Source organism: Telopea speciosissima, chromosome 1 (genome assembly GCF_018873765.1).
Source record: "Telopea speciosissima isolate NSW1024214 ecotype Mountain lineage chromosome 1, Tspe_v1, whole genome shotgun sequence".
NCBI classification, from domain to species: Eukaryota; Viridiplantae; Streptophyta; class Magnoliopsida; order Proteales; family Proteaceae; genus Telopea; species Telopea speciosissima.
Genome location: NC_057916.1, coordinates 37,234,403 through 37,257,404, shown reverse-complemented (window position 1 = coordinate 37,257,404; position 23,002 = coordinate 37,234,403). Strand labels below are relative to the sequence as shown.

The 23,002-nt window shown below is 39.1% G+C and overlaps 1 protein-coding gene across 2 annotated transcripts; it reads left to right on the top strand.

The window, feature by feature from the left end:
• The first annotated feature begins 931 nt into the window (after positions 1 to 931).
• Positions 932 to 21,276, top strand: LOC122656805 (sugar transport protein 13-like). 2 transcript variants are annotated; one of them, XM_043851470.1, is made up of 5 exons: positions 932 to 939; positions 15,079 to 15,329; positions 18,713 to 18,837; positions 19,028 to 19,319; positions 20,575 to 21,276. In XM_043851470.1, the coding sequence occupies exons 2-5, from the start codon at positions 15,210 to 15,212 to the stop codon at positions 21,274 to 21,276; spliced, it is 1,239 nt and encodes a 412-aa protein (XP_043707405.1). In that variant the 5' UTR covers positions 932 to 939; positions 15,079 to 15,209. The 2 variants fall into 2 exon arrangements, with proteins under 2 accessions (XP_043707405.1, XP_043707396.1); XM_043851461.1 differs by lacking the exon at positions 932 to 939 and adding an exon at positions 14,504 to 14,654 and having other exon boundaries at positions 15,004 to 15,329.
• Positions 21,277 to 23,002: the final 1,726 nt, after the last annotated feature.

The following is a 23,002-nucleotide window of genomic DNA, read 5'->3' as shown; positions in this document are numbered from 1 at the left end:
AGTCTTTCGTCATTTTGGCATTGAGGTTGACGAGGAAGATTGGAAGGAGACGGGAGAGTCATGGTTCGACCTTGTCAGCATACGAAAGATGCGCATGAAGGGTAATGAGGGTAGTGGGGATGACCCGGAGCCTACAGAGAGATAAGCCGGCAGGAATTATGATGATGATGAGAACGATGAGGAATTAAATGAGGAGGTAGGTGAGGAGCAGGGAGCTGATGTGCAGCCTCAGGAAAGCCAACACAGTCGAGAGCCCTCTCCCTCAGTTAGGCGCCGTGGTGGACGCGCCCGACTTGACGGTAGGCACGATGCTGAGGCCTCATCTTCAGGAGTAGCAGAGCCTAGCTTGGGGTTCATTGCTGCCCAGCTGGCTACATTGACTGAGGTCGTCCAGGGTAACGCCGCCAGCATCAGAGAGCTTCAGAGTAGCACCACGGCCATCAGAGAGCTTCAGAGTCTGTACGGAGCTATGCATGATAGGGTGGTTCACATGGAGCGTCGTTCGAGGCATCCTGGTTTTCCCGACACACCACCACCGCCAGCAGATCAGTGATGAAAGTTTAGGAGTTGTTCCCCATTTTGTTGCCTATATGGCTTTTCATCGAGAACACCATTAAGGCTTTATGTATTTCCTGGTTTTTTTTTTTTTTTTTTTGGCATGTAATTTATTCACTTTACTTCGATCTGTTTATGTTCTATGAAAAATTCTCCACCCCTTTTTTTTTTGTACATGTCAGTGACGTATCAACACATTAACTAAGTTCTGTCTTTTCATTTGGTTTCTTACATCTTATGTGTTGATAAGGCTTTTATTACACAATCCTAATAAAGAGTAAATCAGGTCGCGTGAATCTCGAGTTAATCCCATGGTAGAGCATCACTCTCTGATACCAAGCTGTTACACCCCCATTCCTGAACCACGGGGAATGCAATCAAAGCGTACCAATACGTTCCCAAACCGCCAAGATCACAGATGCAGTAAACAAGATTAACTCATACACACGACCACAGAAGATTAAAACAGATTAAAATAGTAATATCAGAGTCTACAGAATCTACGTGATAACTTATATAATGTTGTTTAAGTAATCCTCCCAGTACAAATCATTCAAATCAGGACCTATGTATTACCTACTATATAAATAATACATCTATCATGAAAGGAATCAAAAGAATACACCTGTAATTCAAAAATGAATAATTATGTGCATCAAAAGATGGCCACCGGCCATAAGTCACTGTCCCGCCAAGGAACACACATCACAGCAACACTCTGATCCGTGCTCCACAATCTCTGGAGCCCACCAATCAACGTAACCATCCTCAGGAGTCTCGTACTCCGCGCCACTTTGCTTGAATGTACATGCATCAACTAAAAATATGTTTCCTCGAGGAGTGAGTTCCAACTGAGCCCAATGAGTGGCTAAGCCACACAAACATACACAATAATAATAATGAATGGGGTTGACTGCAAACCATACATGATGGACGGATACCAAGGTGCCCCATACCACCAAGGTAGACCGTACATCACATACAATTTACAATCATGCTATATGAATGAATGATGATGTATAGTTTTATTGTTATCCACCTAACACACAACTAAGTCAGGTATAGTACTATAGCAACACCTTAGGTAGCATCCCCGACATCGGTACCATAAACGGATGGTATACCGGCGATGACAAACCCGAGTTGCGCTGGAAGCCTGCCGTACCAGTCTCCACCAAGAGATATACGTAAACCCCCAAGTCAAATCCCGTCTTGGCGTTCGGCCCAAAATACGATCGGTGCCCAAACTTCGCGGGTGGGTATACCCGAATAACGGTCGGAACCCACGGATTTGACTGACACCTAACCCCTTGTCGGTAAGGGTCATAGTACTGGGTAAACATTTATCCTAGCCAGCATTCACCTATTGTATGAGTGAGGTACGCATGTGCATAGGCCAGAGGCCGAGTCCATAGATACCGAAATATGGTCGGCCGGCTATCCTCTCTCCCGTCTAGCCCATACGTATGTATACAAGTACGAGATGTGAATACCGAAGGCAGTCGGTCGGTCACCATCCCATTTCCACCTAATGCAATGGACAACTCTAATGCAATTTCAAGTACGACAATCTCAAGCCCAGCACCCACCGGCACTTGGATCCCGCTTCTGAAGCCCTAGATCTACATGCCATGAGTGAGTCCATATTATGGAATCCCCAGGTCCAGCACCAATCGGCACCTGAGTCCCATAACTAAATTCAATACCATTCGTACCATAGTGTAATAAAATAAATAATATCGCAAGACAAGAATGTTAAGTCCTATCAACATCTAAACATTTATATCGTCCTATATCTTATCGTCCTATATCTTACCAATAATTATATATTGTAGCACACATGAATGAATGGCATTCGCAAGACACAACACACAAACATTCCATAAATTAAGACGTTTGCTTAACTCACTCACCTTGATTCTCAGCCAATCGTCAGTACGGAGTTCTTCAAATCTGCGTTCGATGCCAAGTACACCGTCTCACATACTAATACGCCCCCGAGCCGGTCAGTCAACGTAAAGAGAGTGTACAACATGGGGAGAGATTAGTGCCTTAGGGCTAGAAGAGTTGGGCCCCATAAGTTATCAAACAAGGCTGAAATAGAGGACTGGCACATACAGCAAGGCTATATCATGCACCTGTCCATGTGCCTGTCCATGTGCCTGTCCCTCTCGGACTTTCCCACTGGCAGATCTAGGTTCTCAGGGACTGGCACTTGCATGTGCCTATCCATGTGCCTGTCCCTCTCGGACCTCCCACCGGCAGATCTAGTTTCTCAGGGACAGGCACTTGCATGTGCCTGTCCATGTGCCAGCCTTGCTGTTCATGCCATTCTGAGAATGGTTTTACCTTGGGGTAAAATGGGGTATCCTTAGGGTTTTTTGGAAGTCTCTTTGGCCATGAAAACAACTCAATCAAGGTTCCATAGCACACCCCCAACATGGGTTTGTAAACCCAATAATCGATTGATTGGGTTTTCCTCCATTAAAATACACATGGGAAGAGAACTCATGGGTTTGGGTATTGGGGTTTTGAAGTGTCTTTAATCAATGTTATTTAACACCCCTCAAACCACACATCTACGGTCTTCCATGAGGGTTGGTGAAACCCATAAATGGAGAAGGGTGAATGGGTTTAAGGTAGGGTTAAGTGCTTCATAGTTAAGCATCGAGGATTTACCATTAATGGCTCTTCTAATAAGGTAGGTGAAGCATTCATGGCTCATAATTCCAAACCCTAGGTCTATAAATTAGGAAGTGTGAGAAAGAGAGAGAGAATGCTCACCAATGTAGGAGAGCAAGCTTGGGACCTCTCTCCTTTCTTCTTCTTCTTTTTCTTCTTCTTTTTCTTCTTTCTTTCCTTCTCTCCTTTCCTCTCCACGATTTAGGTTTTCTATTGTGAGGTGAATAGTGGATTGACCCCTATTTACCTCACTTTAGCCTTAAGTCATGTTTGGTTGTCTTAGGTCTTTAGGTCTATTTTAAGTTATTGGGCCCATTATACTACTAGGCCCATAATATGATTAAAAGGAACATCAGGTCCTAAGCCCATTCTAGTATTTATACTCATGAGTTATTAGGATATTAACTTACTCCCAATCATCTATAAGTGGGAACGGGTACACCGGGCGAGGGCCGGGCAGATCCTCGGAATGAGGAAATTCTAGGAATGCACCCTTGAAGACAAACTTTCCCCTATATCTGTCGATGTACCTATCCTCGACGAATTCTCCAGAGTCACGGTCAACAATCTTGTGGGATGGCTTGAGTATCATGGCCCACAGTTCACGAGCGTACTCCGCTCCCAGTTCTACATAAAAGGTTCAAACCAGACCGGTGGTTAGGCCAGGTTTTAAACCGGGTTTTGGGCACGGATTTAACACTATCTATCCCCAAAGACATCTCTCCCATTTCTTCAAACCAGACCACCCATTTTCAGTCCCAAATATTCAACAAATATAAGAAAAAAACTCTTTCACTCTCTCACTCTTTCACTCACTTTCACTCAAAATGCAAACCCACCCCAAGGCTGAAAAAGGCTAAACAGATCAATCCATTTATAGAAGGTAAGCATCACCTCATAAAAGCAACTAGAAAGAATGCAACCACCACTCCATCAACACAAACACATGAACCCTCCCTTTTAAACCCATTTAAACATTATTAGGAAACTTAGAAAGAACAGGCTAAGATTTAATTATAAGAAGTAATCAATCAAAATCTAAAAATTAGGGCTGAATAGAGAAAACGTTTGATACCCACAGGGGAATAACAGAAGTAGCAGTAGCAGTGGGCAAAAGGAGCCAAGACTGAGTTCGAGCAGCCCTCTTAGAGGGTGGAATAAAACCCTAAAATCCTGTAGAGAACAGAACTTAGGAGAGACACCAATAGAGGATCGATTTCTACAGAGAAACCCCAGGTTACAGCAGGGCTCGAGTGGACTGAAAGCTGGAGTTTAGAGCTTGAACTTCAGCAGCACAGATGTAGGTCTTCTTGGATAATAGCAGGGGTTTGGCAGCAGTTAACTTGATGGGGAAACAGCCTTCAATTAATAGCAACAGAGAACACAACACAAGAAAGAAAGAGAGCTTGAGATAGAGGTGATACAGGGTGCCCAACACAAGAAAGAAAGAGAGCTTCAATTAATAGGAGGGTTTTTTTTACTATTTTTGTTTCATAATCACAATTTTATGTATTGGTTTCTCTTGAAAGGGAGGAGATACAACGCATCAAAGTGGCTAACCGATACCACACCGTGAAGCTTTCAGCACTGCAGCCAAAAATGTAAGTCCCATTTTTTCCCAACCAAAACTTTTCCTCCAAAATCTACTGAAACAGTCTCCACTCTCTACCATGAGTTCATTGAAAAAAAAAATAGGAAACACATTCAAGCAATTTATGGAACCAAACTACATACAGAAGATCTGGTGCCGTTTTGAATTTTAGATCTGAGACAAAATGGGAAACAAAGGGGTGCTGATCCATACCTTTTCGGTTGAAGGGTGCTGATTGAAGGGGTGCTGAGCCACTTCCTGAGACAAAATGGGAAACAAATTGCATCAATCGTCACAGAAATATCCACACAGAGACAGTGAGAGGGAGAGGCAGAGATAGAGAGAGGAAAAGAGCCAAAAAATGGCACAGAGACAGTGATGGAGAGTATGAGAGGGAGAGAGAGAGACAGAGAGAGGGAAAGAGCGAGAGAGAGGGAAAGAGAGTGCAAGAGATAGAGAGGGAGAGAGAGAAACAGAGAGAGGGAAATAGTGCGCGAGGGAGGCAGAGCATGCAAGAGATAGAGAGGGAGAGAGATCTCACCTAGGGTTGCAGAGCGAGGAGTTCTTCCTTCGTCGTCTCCAAACTTCCACGGGCAGAGCGAGAGATGAGTTTCGTGATTTGTCTCAAAAAATCATGGGTTTTGTCCGTTGCGAGTCGTTCTTGTTCTTTGCAGACCGTCTGAACGTTCTGTTGGTGCTCAAAACCTCCGATTCGTTCTAAAAGAAAGAAAAAATGAACCGCACAGCCAAACGCTGTTTGATGTTTTTTTGTTCTTTTAGAACAAAAGAACTATTCTGAACGCCGTTATGAACGTTAGCAAACATACCCTAAACTTTGAATATGGGAACATGTCTTTTCTAATTCCATTTCTTTCGAATATGGCAGCATGTGCTCATTCGGTCGAGAACACAGGTTGTAATCTTTTTTGGGATTGCGATTGTGAGTCAAGAACATAGTTTCAAATATCAGTATTGGTTGTGATCGATATTGATACTTACCTAATTTGGAATTGGTGGAATAATTTATTTATTTTTTTTCGGTTCCATGCGAAAGCAATTTTCTCACATATAATATTGGGGAAAGTTTTCATACACGGTTGACACAGCCGTGTATGTGGGAGGGTGGGAGTTTCAAGGCATTAATTAATGGGTGGGGATTTATGACTTTTCTAACTCTTTGTGAGAGGGGACACGACCGTGCATGCTTACACAGCCGTGTATGAAAACTTGCCCCTATAATATTATATCAAAGGAGAGATTGTTGGGGATTCTACGTGGATAAAATTGTCAAAAATTAATTTTTTATTAAACCAATGTTAAAACCGTCCAATATGACCTGATACGAACCATACGTATCAATATTGGTTTCAATATAGACCAAGACTAATAATAATGATCAACCTTGGTTAAGAAAGCTACCTTTTTGTTTTTTATCTAAAGAGTGGTTTAACAGTTAAATGGGTAACAGTAATATCTGTGCAGTTTCAAAGTTCAAGTTATTGTCTTAGAAATCCATTGAACCAGTTTTTCCTATTCAACAGGATATGAGGCATGCAACTTAGCAAACTATAGAATTTAATGAGAGCTAAAATCAAAACTGTTTCATGGGACTGGCCACTAGATCCTATCTAAGTCTACACAATCTGCAAGATCAAATTAACTGTTTAAAACTAAACTTCAAAACTACTCTTGATTTGTCTTGGATCGTCCCTCTATGTCTTCTCCAGCTTGTGGGGAAGATCGTCAAAGAGTTTCTATGAATGATTTATATTAAGAGAACAAAACTTATCTGGTATCATTATGAGCCTCAGTAGGAGAGCTCCAATCACGTATATCAAACATAAACAAGTCTACACACCAAATGCGTAGGTGGGTTGAGTTGTGTTGCTTAACACTTTCCTCAAGATCGTAAACACCCTCAATGGTAAAACAACCCTATGGCATCTGCAAGTAATCGTGCACTTTTCTATTGTGTCCCTTTGAGTATTTCAAAGTTGTTTTCAAATAAAAACAATCTTTCAAAGGTTATGCAATAAATCAAGGACCTTAAAAGAAGATCCCTTACACAGAGAGAGAGAGAGAGAGAGAATAGGACACTTATAATACCTTCTAATGTGTCAAGAACATCCTCTATATATTGAAGAGAGATATCCCTTGGAAATACCTATCCATAAAGGTCTAAAAGAAGCGTCTCTCAAAGAGAGAGAGAGAGAGAGAGAGAGAGAGAGAGAGAGAGAGAGAAGAGAGAGAGAGAAAGCCATTGTCGACGTCTGACACATTAATTTGGCTGACGTTCAATGCAATATCGTCGACGTAGGCAACATGTCATATAACCCTCATCTGACATTGGTGTATCCTCTCTAGATGTCGAACAGAGAACACTGTTGGGGAATTGCCAAATCATTCTTAAGTTGTTTACAACCAAGTTTTGATGATAACAAACATTTGAAAACATTAACATGTATCCGAAACTTTGTAGTGATTCAAATTACATATTGAGAGTAACAAGACTTGAAGAAGAACCAAGACTGTGAAAACAACACAAAGACAAGGGTTCAAGATAAGTCAAAAACGAAGATGAAAACAAGACAAGACAAAGTCTCAAAAAAAGCTATGCTCAAGTCTCAAGATGCAAGACATGCTCGTGTACACTATTAAAACACTTGCATTGAATGCTTGCATATTCATATAAGCATTGCCTAGACATAGCCTAAGCACCATTGAAAATACCAAAAACAGGTTAAAACACCGTTGGTGCAAAAGTCCCAAAAGACCCAAACCAAAATGGGCAAAATAGGGTTGAAAGAGTACTAACCAATCTGACTGATTAGTGGCAATATGTACTGCTTTCTACCGGTCAGATCGGTTGCCCCACCGGCTGGAGAATGTCTAGCCAATGTTAAGCCAATTGCCTAATGGCTAGTTCAATAGGTCTGACCAAATTCATTTACAGGTCGATCAGTAAACCCAAAATATGATTGTTTTATGACCGTTAAAGATTCAAATTTCTCACCACTTTTGGCCATAAATAGGTCATTAAAAGCCAAGGTCTCCATACATTTTAAGGCATTGAATATCATACTTTGAAGAGCTTTTAAAATTATTTTTTTATTCATTATTCTATTCATTTTGAGTTGAGATATCCTACTTTGAATTCAAGTCAACTCAATCCATTGAAGATATTTTTTTTTATGCAACTTGCATTGAAGATATCGATTCAACACATTGAAGATGCCATGTGAAAGTTCTTGTTACGTGCATACATTCATCTTATCATCCTCTTGCACAAGAAAGTCTCACCGATTATGTAATATCATTCCTTATTCATTCGTTTGCATTTGAATCTTAGTATTGATCTAAGAGTTGGATGAGCTCTTAATCAAACTAAGTGTGTATCATCCTAGACTGCACTTAGGAGTTCACACATGATTCTCTTATCCTTAAAAGAGTGAACAAATCTTCTTATCCTGAAAAGATTGAACAGATTCTCTTATCATTAAAAGAGTGCACGGATCCTCTTATCTTTGATTTAATTGATTTTCTTATCTATAGAAGATTGGTTTTGTAAAGGATTCTCTTGTCTTATAATAAGATTATTGTAAAATGTGTTGTTTCTCACCTATTGTATTGAAGTAAAATATCTAGTGAAATTCTCTCAAGTATTGAGAGGAGTGGACGTAGACTCTTGGAGTCGACCCACTATAAATTACTTGTGTCTTGTGATTGCTTTATTGTTTTAATTTTTTAATCTAACTATTTATTTATAAAAATGACATGTTCCACTAGATACAATCTATTCACCCCTCTCTAGGTTGTTTCGCACACTCCATTTTTGAAAGAGTTTGTTAGAGATCTTGAGAAACCTCAATGCCTAAAGGCCTCTGCCTGATGGTTAATAAATATTTGCCAACATCAGGAAAACAACACTCGACATTGGCAAAGCCTTTCGAAATCTGAGTCCGGTCTCTTCCAATATCTCACTATGCTACGACCCAACTTAGCACGTGTGTGTGAAAATAAACCCCAAACCCTCCGAGACAAGAGAGTATAGTGGATCTTTTTTTCATGGAACAATACCCTTGTAGTTTCAATTCTAACTTATAAACCTTACTTTACACTCTTCCAAATCAAATGTGGAACTAAAGATTTTCCCTCATTTATTTTGAAATAAGCAATATCGGGGAAAATCTTGGGTTCAACACTTCTCAAAACAAAACAAGGTAAATAACGAAAGAAAATATTTTGAAACTTCTTGTGCTTTATAAAATCATTAAAAACCAACAGTCACCAACATCCTCCCTGATATCCAATTGGGCCAAATGTAGTAGGATGCTTTGTTGTCCTTATCTAATATTGATGAAGGCTGACTGTTGTCATTCTGAGATTGAAAATATATGTACCTTCACTTCCCCCCTTTCATTAAAGCAATTGCGTGTAAGATAGGTACACTTGTAATATTCCCTCAACTACGTATGGCAATACATTTCCACCCCTCCATGGCGTGAGGATGAACTAGTCCATGCTATTTATCTTTCTTCCATTAAAATATTTAGAATCCGTTTGGTTGCAAGGGGAATTAAAGGGAAGGGAAGAGAAATTTTTAAACTTAAATATGAAACTTTTGTAATCATTATCTCATGTGACTATTTCACTAACTCCAAATCATTCCATATTTGATTATTAAATTTCACTTTACTTTACATCAAATTCCCTTTGGTTAAAAAATTAAAATAAAAATTACTTGTGAAATGTATCATTACTAAATATGGTATGAAATTTAAGTAGTTAATTTATACAATCACATGAGATAATTATTACAAAAGTTTCTTTTTTAGGTTTGAGAATTTTCACTTCCCTTCCCTTAAGTTCCCTTTGCTACCAAACATAGTCTTAGGTGTTTATTTTAATAAATTTTATTATCTGCAGAAGTAATATTTGTGATAAAAATAACTTTTTTTGGGTACAATACCCTATGAATGGGAACTTCTTTTATTCTCAAATGGTTATCTTCTATAATCCTATTATCCATATGGGTAGAGGTTTTTTACGATGTGAGTGGAAAACTACACCACAATGAGAGGATGGGGGATAGATTTGTTAGTAGGTGACTCACATCTATCTAAGGATAGAATATGTTAGTGTGAATCCCATGGGTCATTATGTAAGAGGCCGTAAGAAAGGAATCCCCACTAGTGTCGTGAGGATCTTTTTCTCCTTCAATATTAATATTTTGGCGTAGAGGTTGGACATGATGCTAGCATCCATAGGAGGAAAAGAGATACAGACCCAGCGCAAACACAACACTAGTGTGTCCAACCTTTACCCTAATATTTTGTTGATATGTTAAAAATATCATAGAACCAAGTTTGCTTATAATGAAAGTTGTTCCCTCTCCATTACCGGAAAGAAAAAAAAAATTTGTTCCCCCTCATATTTGCTAGGTGGCATGCCATCAACATTGTGGATATTGTTTACAATAAGTAAATAAATAAATAATAAGACTAAACCATGTATTGATCACATGTTATGTTCCAAACCCTAATTCAATTGTATAATCCTCCATGTACTGCAAATTTTTTTTTAAACCGGCTATTAATCACAATTTTTTATTGTTTTTCATTAACGATATAAGAGGGTTTGATTTGTTGATTAAGCTTTGACCAATGAATAATTTTTTAAATTTATCACGTTTCAAATATGATTTTTTGATTATCAAGGTGGATAATTTTCTCAATTTTATCACGTTTCAAATTTTAGGCACCTTTCATGCCAGTTATAGGCAAGTTAATGATATGAGGTCGCCGTTGACGGATTTTAATGGATATAAGAAAATTTAAAAAAAAATCTGATAAATGAAAAAAATATATGATTATATTATAACGTGAATGACACACTTTAACGTTAATGACGTGACAGATAAGCTAAGAATCTGTAAGGATTATCAGTGCCACTGTCGCCTCACAAGGATTAAAATAATAATAAAAAAAAATTTAAAGAAAGAAAGGAGACTTCCATTTATGACTGATTTTATTATTATCATTTGATACAGCTAAATTGGCTGACGTGTCTATGAGGTTGAGGTCTTAAGAGACCCTCTCTACCTGCCACTTGTCACTTGATATGACGTGAAACGGTAACGATGGATGCCTCCACGTGGTTCATAACCATTCTGAAATTATCCATTGCCACGTGGAACAAAGTCTTATCAAATCAAACTTTAACTTTTTTTTCTCTCCAGCGGTTCTAACTAAAAAAGCAAATTAGGTTAATTATTTACCAAAAAAAATTAGGTTAGTTATGTTTGGGTGGTAAGATAAAGAAAAATAGGAAAACGAAGCCCACGAAGGTCATGTCCTTTTACATCCCACACGTGAACCCTACACTTTCTCTCCACTTAAAATATCCTCAATTATCTTACTTAAAAAAAAAAAAAAAATGCCTTCTATTAGTTGACCCACCTCATCATTGTTGGAAAAATTTTTCTAACCAAAAAAAACTGCATTTTGGCGTTCTTCAATAACTTGAGAAATATTTTACCAAAAAAAAAAAATTTACTTGAGAAATATATAATAAGGAAAATTTCACGTATCTCCACTCATAGTTAGTAAGTTTGGGTATTAATTGTTGTATTTGATACGTGTAATTTAAATTTTCGATTTTTACTGCATTCAATGGGATAACTTAATTTCGTACGTGATTTTTAAAAGCAATCGTATTAAATGTCGTATTAATTACTATATGGAGAAAATTTTCATACACGGTTATGTAAGCCGTGTATGTGAGAGGGTGGGAGTTTCAAGGCATTAATTAATGAGTGGGGGTTAATGACTTTTCCAACTCTTTGTGAGAGGGGACACGACCGTGCATGCTTACACAGTCGTGTATGAAAATTACCCTCTTACTATATTAATGCATATTTATGTATTTTAATTTAATTATACAAAATAAAAAACTAAAATCTAAACCTAAATGCCGTATTAATTGTTGTATTAATACATATTTATGCATTAATCATCGTATTAAATGCCATAGTAATTGATTGTCTACTTATTATTATTATTTTTTTATTGATACATGCAATTATTTGCTATGGCAGATTGTGGTTAATGGATTACCTATCAACATTTGTTTTGATAGACATAGTTAAACTTAATTAATATTAGATGTTGAGATCCAAAAGAATGGGAAATTGTTTCAAATTGGAAAGCCATATTGGTTTTAAGTGTTTATGATTGCATGAGAAGATTAGAATTTAGTTGCAAAAAAATCAGTTTTCTCCTTGATATTTACTAGGATAAACCCGTATTTTTGCTCCCTTACTATTTCAGAGCAATCGTATTAAAACACGTATTAAACACGTACTAATTAATTGTCATACACATTTTATTACATCGGATTTTTTGAAAACGAACTATTGTCGTGTAGGCCAATTAATTGTCATACGTATCCGTTCCTGTATTATTGCCGTACCCGAACTTACTAACTATGCCTCCACTGCTTTCCAAACTAATTAACAAAAAACACTTAATCCGTTAACTTTTACATGTTAAACGCTAAAATTGTGTTTTAATTGACCAAAATACCCTCATCTTCCCCAAATTGTTTAGGGTTTGAAAAAAAAAATCCATTCTTGGGATGAAATTCAGATCCTGCCGTCAAATCACACAACTCCGCTTGATGATTGCTGCTTGAAAAAATAATATCAGAGAAAAGTAAGAGTATTGAAACGATCTTGTGAATGAGAGGGAGGAAGAGATGTAGAAATGTTGGAGAAATTACCTGAACTGTCATCTCAACGGCCTAGGGTCGTGAACCACATGGTTGAAGCCACCAAGTCGCAGAGGTTTAGGGCAAACGACTGCATCATTTCAATCGGAGATGGAAACGGCTCCTGATCTTTAAAGATTTAAGTTCTCCTATATTTAATGGACCAAGTTTTTCTATATCCACAATGAAAAGAGAATCTCCACATCTAAGATATTAGACCCTCTAGATTAGTATGGGGAAGAATATTTTCAATCATGTATAAGAAAATTTGAGAGTGTATGGCTAGAGTCATTACGAGTAAGCCCAAGTTATTGGTTATTTTGGGATGTCTCTCATTATGCTGAAGATGAAGCTGTAGTGGTAGATTGTGGTTAGTTGAGGTGTGTATCTTTTTGGTTTCCCCCTTCCAGCTTAATTCAGTTGTAGGGATAAACTCTTTGTTTGGTTGATGAATTTTCTCAATTTTTTTATTTTTTTATTTTTTTATTTTTTTCTTTCCTTTTCTTTCTTTTTTTAGTGGTCCAGAAGATTGTTGAATATATTTTTCATTCACCAATTTTTTTTTTTTTGAGTGTGTAAAAGAGATATCTTATCTCCATATGTGAAAGAAAACTTCTTCCATATGTTTTTTTGGGTAGAGTGGATCATAGACAAGCTATGTTTGGAAGCCAAGAATTAAGAAAAAAAAAAGAAAAGATAAAAATTCAGAAAAAAAAAAATTTAAGAAATAAGATAAACACATAAATCAATCGTTGTATATGTTTTTTTTTTCTATACTTTTCTTGATTTTCAAACATAACCTTAAAATGAAATCATGAGGTCTTCAACTTGAGCAATGAATGGTAATCCCCTCCAATTTACGGGTATTTTCAATTCTTTTAATTCCTCATGTGAAGATGAAATCCTATCCCCTGCCCATAAACACTGCCCAAGGTGAAATCCACTTTCTTATTAAAAGAACTGAAGAAATTAGAAATGCCGGCGGATTGAAGGTGATAATTATTCTTGAGCAACTGACCTCAATAGCAATCCAAATCTATCTTTTGACACTGGCGAAAATTTTTTTTTATGACTTTGACCAATGATGTGACCTTAAATGACATATGAGGACATGAACCGAAACTCTCTGCCAGGCAAGAAGCCGATGGCACGCACGTTTTCTGACCTGAAACTTTTAAGGTAGTAGGATGGAACTCCGTCTCACGCCTGGTGATGATATCATATAGTATTGAAATGGTAACGTGGCGTCATCTCATTCCTCTCTAGAAGTAGCAAATGGGGCCCACTCCACTTCATAGAGATGATACCTGACTCTGCCCGTTCTCAATCTCCTAGAGAAAGCCTACACTACTACATCCTGTGGGTAATTCCCGAAACACAACGGATATCAACTACTTCGATAGCTTCGAATTCTCTTAAATACCCTTCAAGAATGCCCGCCAAGTCTCGAAGGTGGGGGAATGCATGATGCATGTGAAGTCCAAGCTGGTGGTTCCGTAATTTCGTTCAGCACAAACACCCCAATAAATACTATGCTTTTCTCATTTGAAGGTGTAAAACCTGTCCAGGGAGCCTTACGTTGACTGGGCCAGCCCGTCGGGGCCATCACCGCCCCGGATCGGTCCACCTGGCAAGAATCTGGTGGTCCCCATCTCTTGGATAATAATAAAATATTATAAAATTGTAAACTCTCCAGCGGAGTGTCCCTCTCTCTCATCCTCCTCGTCTATATAAAGAAAGCATTACTTATTTACTTGTGTGTTATTATATGGGATTACAAGGAAGGAGAGCATCATCTCGCGCGCCTTCCTCAAAAGAACTAGTTTGTTGTGCTTTCTTCTCCACCTGTATTCGTTCGTTCGTTCGTTTTCTTCTGAGTGAAGAGACATACTGAGCGATTGGTGATCTTTACCGTAGTTCGTCATGCCAGCTGGGGGTTTCTCCGCTCCGGCGACAGCCGGTACTGAATTTGAAGCTCAGATTACACCGATCGTCATCATTTCATGTATAATGGCTGCCACCGGAGGTTTGATGTTCGGCTACGACGTCGGAATTTCAGGTTTGTGTGTGTGTGTGTGTGTGTCTTCATTCCTCATATCTTGTTTCCTACTTTTATTCTTTCTTCTGTTCTTTCTACTTTCTCTTCGACAATTAATTGTTTTCTTATTTTGCATTTTACTTCTACAGCAGAAATCGGATTTGCTTTTTCTTTCTTCTGTACTCTCCCCTAGGTTTTTTATTTTATTTTTATCATTTGCTGGAATTTTGATAAGTGGAAGAGTATTATCGAATCAGAGTTGCAGGATAAGTTCCTGAAACTCAATATTTTTTTTTCTTCTAAAAGTGGATCTACTTTTAGAGTAAGCTCGATATACTAAATTTGTTAGTGAATTTTGGTTTTGTTGCAGGAGGCGTTACATCCATGGCTCCTTTCCTTCAAAAATTCTTCCCAGTGGTCTATCAAAGAACACAATTAGCATCAGGGATTAACAGCAATTACTGCAAATACGACAATCAAGGACTGCAGTTGTTCACTTCGTCTCTATACCTTGCTGGTTTGACTGCGACATTCTTCGCGTCTTACACTACACGAAGGCTTGGTCGGAGGCTGACGATGCTTATAGCGGGATTCTTTTTCTTAGGTGGAGTCGCCCTAAACGCCACAGCTCAGAACCTTGCAATGCTCATCGTAGGAAGAATCCTCCTTGGTTGTGGGGTCGGTTTTGCTAATCAGGTCCGTTTCATTATCTTAATCCCACAAATTCTGTGCAACTATTTAGAACTTACTGACCCATTTTTTTTAGGGAAAATTTTACATGATTAGCTATTTTTTGGTTTTCATTTACAAAACTGTCCACTCTATGTTTGAGTTAACAAAAATAGACAAAAACAACTCTATGTTTGAATTAACAAAAATAGACAAAAACAAGTCAAGGTTTACAAAACTAGACAAAATAGTGCCTCACCCTCCCAAAATTACTTTTTTAGACATTTTTACCCCTGCCATTATCTTCTCGCCCAAGCATCCTCCGTTCCCTGCAACCCACCCCTGTCTCCGCCACCGCCATTCTCTGCTACCCAAACCCGCCCCTCCCTTTCCTTCCCTGTGATTACCCAGGATGCCTGGGCGAGAAGGCAATGGCAGGGGTAAAAATGTCTAAAGAAGTAAATGAGGGAGGGAGAGACACTATTTTGTCCAGTTTTGTAAACCTTAACTTATTTTTATCTATTTTTGTTAATTCAAACATAGAGTGGACAGTTTTGTAAATGAAAACCCAAAAGTAGCTAATCATGTAATTTTCCCTTCTTTTTAAGGGTTGATGTTCTTTGTGCCCGAACCTTAATTAGGCTGCATCCACACACATGGGGTCTACATTTCCACCATTTAAGAGGTGGGACGGTCATTTTGCTCACCCCAAGAGTTGGATGCAGCCTGCACCTCGGTACAGAGAACATTTTCCCATCTTTTAATTACCTTTTGTCTTATTCCTAAAAGATCTATTGGGTAAGAGTATAAAAGGATTTTAAAAATAAATTGAAAATAACATATCATTATGTTATGAAAAAGGTGGTGCACGACATGCCTTTAACCTTTGAATGGGGATGAGAAGCCGTGTATTGCACATGGTCATGCACATCCAATGGTTAAAAGCACGGTCGTGTACGAAAACCTCACCCTTATGTTATTATCAAAAGATATTATTATCGAAAAAAAAAAAACAAAAATTACAAATTATAAGACACCTTTAGAGGGTGTCTATAAGAAAACCCCTTTAACAAAAGTCAATGTTGGTCAACAAGATTTAAAAACCCAGAATCAAGATCTAGATGAATCAATAGAAAATCCAAAATCATGATTCGAATCGGTCCTGACTCCTGACCGGTATGGATATGAAATCCTTAAGAATCGAGACCCTAATATGCCATAAACCTAATTTTTAGAGAGGATTATTAGAATCGGGATTAGCTTGGCTGATTGGTCAACCCGATCCTAATTTTGGAAACCTTGATGATAGGAAGGTAGCATGTTGCTGACACTTTTTAGCCGTCGTTGGATTGGGATGGAAGGCATTTTTTAATGTGTGGGGTTATTTGGATTCTTATCCGACGTTGGTAGAAACAGTTGAGTTTTTTAAGGTTAAGAGTATTTTGTTGTTAGGGATGTTTAATTTTTCAGAGAAAGAGTTACATCACACGGGATCCTCTCATCATCATGTGCTTTTCATCATTATTGCTGATGGAAATTGGGTTGGGGATCTGGTCAAAAGCTTAATGGATCATGCATGCATGCATGGGTCACGCATCTTGTTGTTAAACTTGGATGATGATTAGTGGCCCGGGCCCCATATTCTCTACTTCCCCTTGGGTCGCTATAACATCTTTTTTGACCTTTGATCGGTCCATTTTCTACCTTTACACACTGATCTCGTTCACAACTTTTTCGCTCTCCTATCTTTTTCTTTTACTTTTTCTTTATAATAACGAGTATATATAGTGTTTCACTTCCACCTGATGATGACCCAACCATTGGACGGTTTGGACCTTTCTAAAACAAAGTTCATATAATATGTTCTCACTTTACCAAACAAACTTCTTCACTGCGTCTTTCTCCAAATATCAATAAAAGGTGTGTCTTATCCGTTTGGTAAAAGTGGGATTCCTATCAAAATTTAACCTCGGCTAACTGAAACCTTTACTGCTTTTAGGTTTTTCAAAGCTTTTCTTATTTCTAAGTTGGACCAGACCCTTGGATCTTTATCATCTCCACTTTCCTGCTCGGTTCAGTTTCTTAGTTCTTCTAACAAGAGGGTTAGAATAACCACCCTACCCCTGTCCAAACACTCTGTCCGGATGGAGTCCACCATTCTCCTATTAGAGGAACTGGAGAACTGGAGAAGATAAATTTTCCCAGAGATTTTCAACCCCAATTGGGGTCCTAAAAGTTTTTGTTTTCTTTTTTATGTTAAAAAGAAATATATTAACAACCTAAACAGAGGAATATACGAAAACATTGTTTGTCGCTTGAATTTTTGGCCAGGTTAGACACCACCACCAAACAAAACGGATCCCCCTTGGAACTAAAATTCATGTCCTATCCTATAGAGTTAATGTACAAAAAAATAATGTAGGAGTGGCCAAGGCCAAGGGTTAGTAGCGGAGATGAAAGAAGATCGAAGATCCACCAATTCGAGCACCACACTATTGGTATGGCATAAAATTCCCCCTACACAGACAGTGAGAGTAACACTCTTCCTCTCCCCTAAGGATGTCAATTAGTCAGTTCAGTCTAATTTTGATTGGACTGAATTGTTATAGAGATGGTAATGGGCCAAACTGAAACAAAACCGTTAATCTAAAGTTTGGTTTTGATTTGGGTATTTTATCGGGTTGGCTTAATGGGCTCTTTATGGGCTGTTGATAGTTTGGTTTCAATTTTTCATAAATATGAAAATTATAAAATAGTAGTTACTAATTTTTTTTTTTTGGGGGGTTAAATTTTCAATTTCAATTGGTGTTGTTCAATTTTGGTTTCTATTAATTTCATAAAACCCCAAATTGAAACCAAACCAATAAGAATTCGATTCAATTTAAGTTGACTTGATCAATTCTGTTTGATTGGAATTCTGAACCGATTTGGATTGGAAATTGACACCCCTAGGCCTACCCCTATCTTTCTCTCCCTATTTATTGCTTAAACTATCAAGCAGATAAGGGACCAGATTCGTTATCCCCTCCAATTCGCTGCCTCTTTTCAATTCCTTCATTTCCTCACATGGAGACAGAAATAAATATCCTAACCCTACCTGAAAACACTGCCTAAGATGGGGTCCACTCCCCCTATTAGAGGAATTAAAGGTGATAATTATTAAGGGACCATAAGGAGTTCAATTGGGTGTTTTTAGGCCTGACTTGATTGACTATTGAGTGTTTATTTTAATTGTAAAATTGACTACTATGGTTTCGTAACAAAAAAATAAAATAAAAAAAATTGATTACTATGGTTCTAATTGGTTCTTTTCCCCCCCTTATTAAATGTTGGAATTTGTTCAACATTGACTACTATGGTACTAATTGGTTCTTTTCCCCCCTTATTAAATGTTGGAATTTGTTCAACAGGCTGTGCCTCTGTTTCTATCAGAGATAGCACCTACGAGAATACGTGGAGGATTAAATATACTATTCCAATTAAATGTCACCATTGGGATTCTCTTTGCTAATCTCGTTAATTACGGAACCGCTAAGTAAGCCATAAACACACCTCTTCTCTCTTCCTCATTATAGTTTTCGTTTTTTGTTGAGCTATGGACTTCCTAATTTTTCCAATTTGCTTCTCACTTATTGAATTGACTAATACGTATTACTCTTCTCCAATTTGTTTGGCTAATTGATTTGGGTCTTTAAAGTTAATATGCCCTAATTGTAACACTGTAGAATCAAAGGAGGGTGGGGTTGGAGGCTATCACTTGGGCTGGCTGGAATCCCTGCTGTCCTTCTCACTGTTGGGGCCTTAATGGTGGTCGACACTCCAAACAGCCTCATAGAGCGTGGTCGTCTGGAAGAAGGTAAAGCTGTGCTCAGGAAGATTCGTGGCACCGACAAAATTGAACCAGAGTTCTTGGAGCTCGTTGAGGCCAGTCGTGTTGCTAAACAAGTCAAACACCCTTTCAAAAACCTCCTCAAGCGAAGAAACCGTCCTCAGCTTATCATCGCCATAGCTTTGCAGGTCATTATCAACACCTAATGGGGTTCGATCTAATGTATGGGTGTTAGATTGAATTTTTTTTTCTTTTTTGCTGCTACCCAGGTTATAGGAATGGTCCTGCTACCAAATAAACGGAATAATTCACTTCTGTTTTGGATTCACAAATATCCTCTTAGGTTTTAGTATTTTTCCAAAATACCATTTTAGATTCCATTTCTTTGGTTGTGAACTTGGTAGCAGGAACATTCTTACAACAAACCTGTCTTCGTTAAATTAGTCCAACCTAGTATTAAATAAGTTAACAAAAGCTGGACTCCTCTCAGTTCTCTGCCCGGTCAGGTTCGTAGGTTCCTCTCATAGGGGACCGAAAATGATGACCTTAGCCCCTGCCTGAACACACTACTTGGGTGGGGTGAGATCGTCATTTCTACCCTCCCTATGAGAGGAACCTATGAACCTGACCGGGCAAAGAACCTGAGAGGAGAAATATTCGACTTAGGTGGGGCAAGAGAATTGAGATGTGAAAATACTAATGTGGCACTACAAAATCCCACCCCGACTTTGTTTGATTAATTTTGGGGTGGTGAGGCTCTGGGGACATCATTAATTGCTTGGTCAAATAATGAGACCCTTCAAAATCCCACATCTTTTCTATCCAAAGCACCACAAATTTGGCAGGACTTTAGTTACTATTCATGGAAAAAGTAATTTTACCTCAACATTTCCACCCCAACAAAATCGGATGCCGATCCTCTACTGCCGAGCTGCCCGACAGGACCGTGCTGCCAAGACATGATGAGGCGTGCAATGACCACCTTACCCCCATTGAGCAAGGTGCTCAGGCAGGGGTAAGGTGGTCATTGCATGCCTCACCTTGTCTTGGCAGCACGATCCTGCCAGGCAACTCGGCAGTAGAGGATTCAAATTGAACAAAACCCCACCGACATGCAATTGAGATCTTCTATGGCACGCTGCCCGGAGCGACCTGCGCGGCACTGACTGTGTTGTGCACGCAATGACCGCCTTACCCCCTGCCCAGTGCCTTGCCCGAGTAGGGTAAGGCGGTCATTGTGCGCGCGACACAATCTGCATCGTGCAGGCCACTCCGGGCAACGCGCCGTAGAAGATCAGAGTCCACCGACATGTGGATCCCATCTTCACAATAATCCTACCCTACCTTCCCCTCTAAATAAATAGTTTTTTTCTTATCTTTTTTTTTAATTGCCAGCAGCTAGCACTAAATTAAATTGGTTGTTCTGTTGGTGGGTGACTCCAGGTCTTCCAGCAATTCACTGGTATCAATGCCATCATGTTCTATGCTCCAGTGTTGTTCAACACATTGGGTTTCGGCAGTGATGCATCCCTATACTCGTCGGTCATCACAGGGGCAGTCAATGTCTTGTCTACAGTCGTTTCCATCTACTCCGTCGACAAGGTGGGTCGTCGTTTGCTCTTACTGGAAGCTGGTGTCCAGATGTTCATATCTCAAGTGATTATCGCAATAGTTTTGGGAATCAAGGTCACCGATTACTCCAACAACCTTGGGAAATGGTATTCAGTGATGGTGGTAGTGATGGTGTGCACCTTCGTCTCTTCCTTTGCATGGTCATGGGGTCCACTTGGTTGGTTAATACCTAGTGAGACTTTCCCACTAGAGACACGTTCAGCTGGGCAAAGTGTGACTGTGTGTGTCAACCTTCTTTTTACCTTTGTGATTGCACAGGCATTCCTTTCCATGCTTTGTCACTTCAAGTTCGGCATTTTCTTGTTCTTCTCCGGTTGGGTTCTCATCATGTCCGTCTTTGTTTTCTTTCTGCTCCCGGAAACCAAAAATAACCCAATTGAAGAGATGACAGAGCGAGTTTGGAAACAACATTGGTTTTGGAAGAGGTTCATGGAGGACGATGATGATGAAGATACAAAGAAAGATGCAGGAAACAGCAATATTATTGGTTTTAATCCTTCTTCGCAATTGTAGATGTGGAAACAATATTATATGTTTCCACACAAAACCAAAAAAAAAAAAAAGAGAAACAAATGAAATACTACAAAGGGATTTCTGATTCCATGGAAGCTGAGGAGCATTCATCTGATTCAATTCCATGTTCTTCTGAATGTTAAAGGACCATGGGATTTGGCAAAAGGTACAATGAGAAGTCACTAGATTAATGTAAAACAAACTGATTATTGCAGCAAGATCAGAACTGTGCTCTCCTGATAGAATATATTATTTGATGAATATTTCTTTAGCTTAAAGATTACAAATAGAGAGTGTAGTGTATATATAGGTGATGCAGTCCACAAGTTGGAGAGTCAATCACCCAAGATATACAACCATAATTAGAAGATTACAATGCCATGCATATAGGATTGAGTGAGGATCATATGGGATTACAAGATTTCAATTCTATGTATGGAAGATTGAGAGAGGATCATGAGGGATTGGATGGGATTGCAATCGGATTGGATGGGATTACAATCAATGGAAATTAGGAAAGAAAACTGTTATGATCACATGTGTCGGATATGGTCTGAAACACCCCCTCAAGATGAAGATGGGAGCGTGCAAATCTTCAGCTTGTCTCTTAGAAATGTGAACCTGGCTGTGCCGAGGCCCTTGGTCATAATATCAACAATTTGATCTTTTGTAGAGATAAACCGAACCTGGAGGTCGCGTTTGGCCGCTTTGTCTCGAACAAAATGAAAGTCGATTTCCACGTGCTTGGTGAGGGCGTGGAAAACGGGGTTTGCCGATAAATATGTGGCACCAATGTTGTCACACCATACCACGAGCGCCATAGAGGTGAAAATTCCAAGTTCACCAAAGAGAGCCTGGAGCCAAGTAAGCTCAGCACAAGCATCTACAAGGGCCTTGTATTCTGACTCGGTGGAGGATCGTGCAACTATCTTCTGCTTCTTGGAGGCCCAAGAGATTAAGTTGGTTCCCATGTATAGGGTGTAGGCCAAACTACGGTCCAGGGATCAAACTATGGTTCCCTAGGAAAACCAATTAACTAAAAATTAGGGTTTTGCACACCCTGGGTTATCCCATGGTTGCCCATGGGAACTCTGGTGCATCCCTATCAGTGTTTCTCCTTCCCTTATGTGTCTCATGCAATTTTAGAACATATTAGGGACAGAGAAAAATACATCTCTAGTCATCACATGGCAAGAGGGATCCATCCCATACTCGAATGCGCAGTGGAAATAAATCGATTCGAGTTTCTTTCGCATCCCATAAATATTAATAATCAATAAACTAAAGGAATTAATAAAGAACTGCTAACCTAGTGAGCCTCAAGTGTTGCTCCTCCAATAGACAGTGGTTCTTCCTCCAGTGAGCGCTTCAAGCAAACAGATCTGAACCTCCAATGGTGCTACCAAGGTTCTTCAAGCCAATCCCAGATGTTCTCAAATTCTTCAGCACAAATCTAGGGTTTCACAAACCCTAACTCTCAAACACAGATGAGAGAAACTAGAAGAAGAAGAAGAGATCTCAAAGAGGGAGAGAGAGACCAAAACGCAGAAGAGGGGGCCAGGCAAAAACGTGGAGCACTACCCCCCTCCTGCATTTTCTGATCCTTTTGTAGATCTAGGGTTTTAATTAAATCCTGGATGGATTACTCTAATCCCAGTGAGAGTCTGTCTCTCTCTCTCTCAGTTTGGCAGTTCTGTTTAAACTCAAAGTGCTTCTAAAAGGGGAA

Bases quoted from the DNA above. Each gene is read 5' to 3' on its own strand.
- LOC122656805 (XM_043851461.1), top strand. From the start codon at position 14,519: ATGCCAGCTGGGGGTTTCTCCGCTCCGGCGACAGCCGGTACTGAATTT. The intron at 14,655-15,003 runs GTTTGTGTGTGT...GTTTTGTTGCAG, and splicing joins CTACGACGTCGGAATTTCAG to GAGGCGTTACATCCATGGCT. The intron at 19,320-20,574 runs GTCATTATCAAC...GGGTGACTCCAG, and splicing joins TCATCGCCATAGCTTTGCAG to GTCTTCCAGCAATTCACTGG.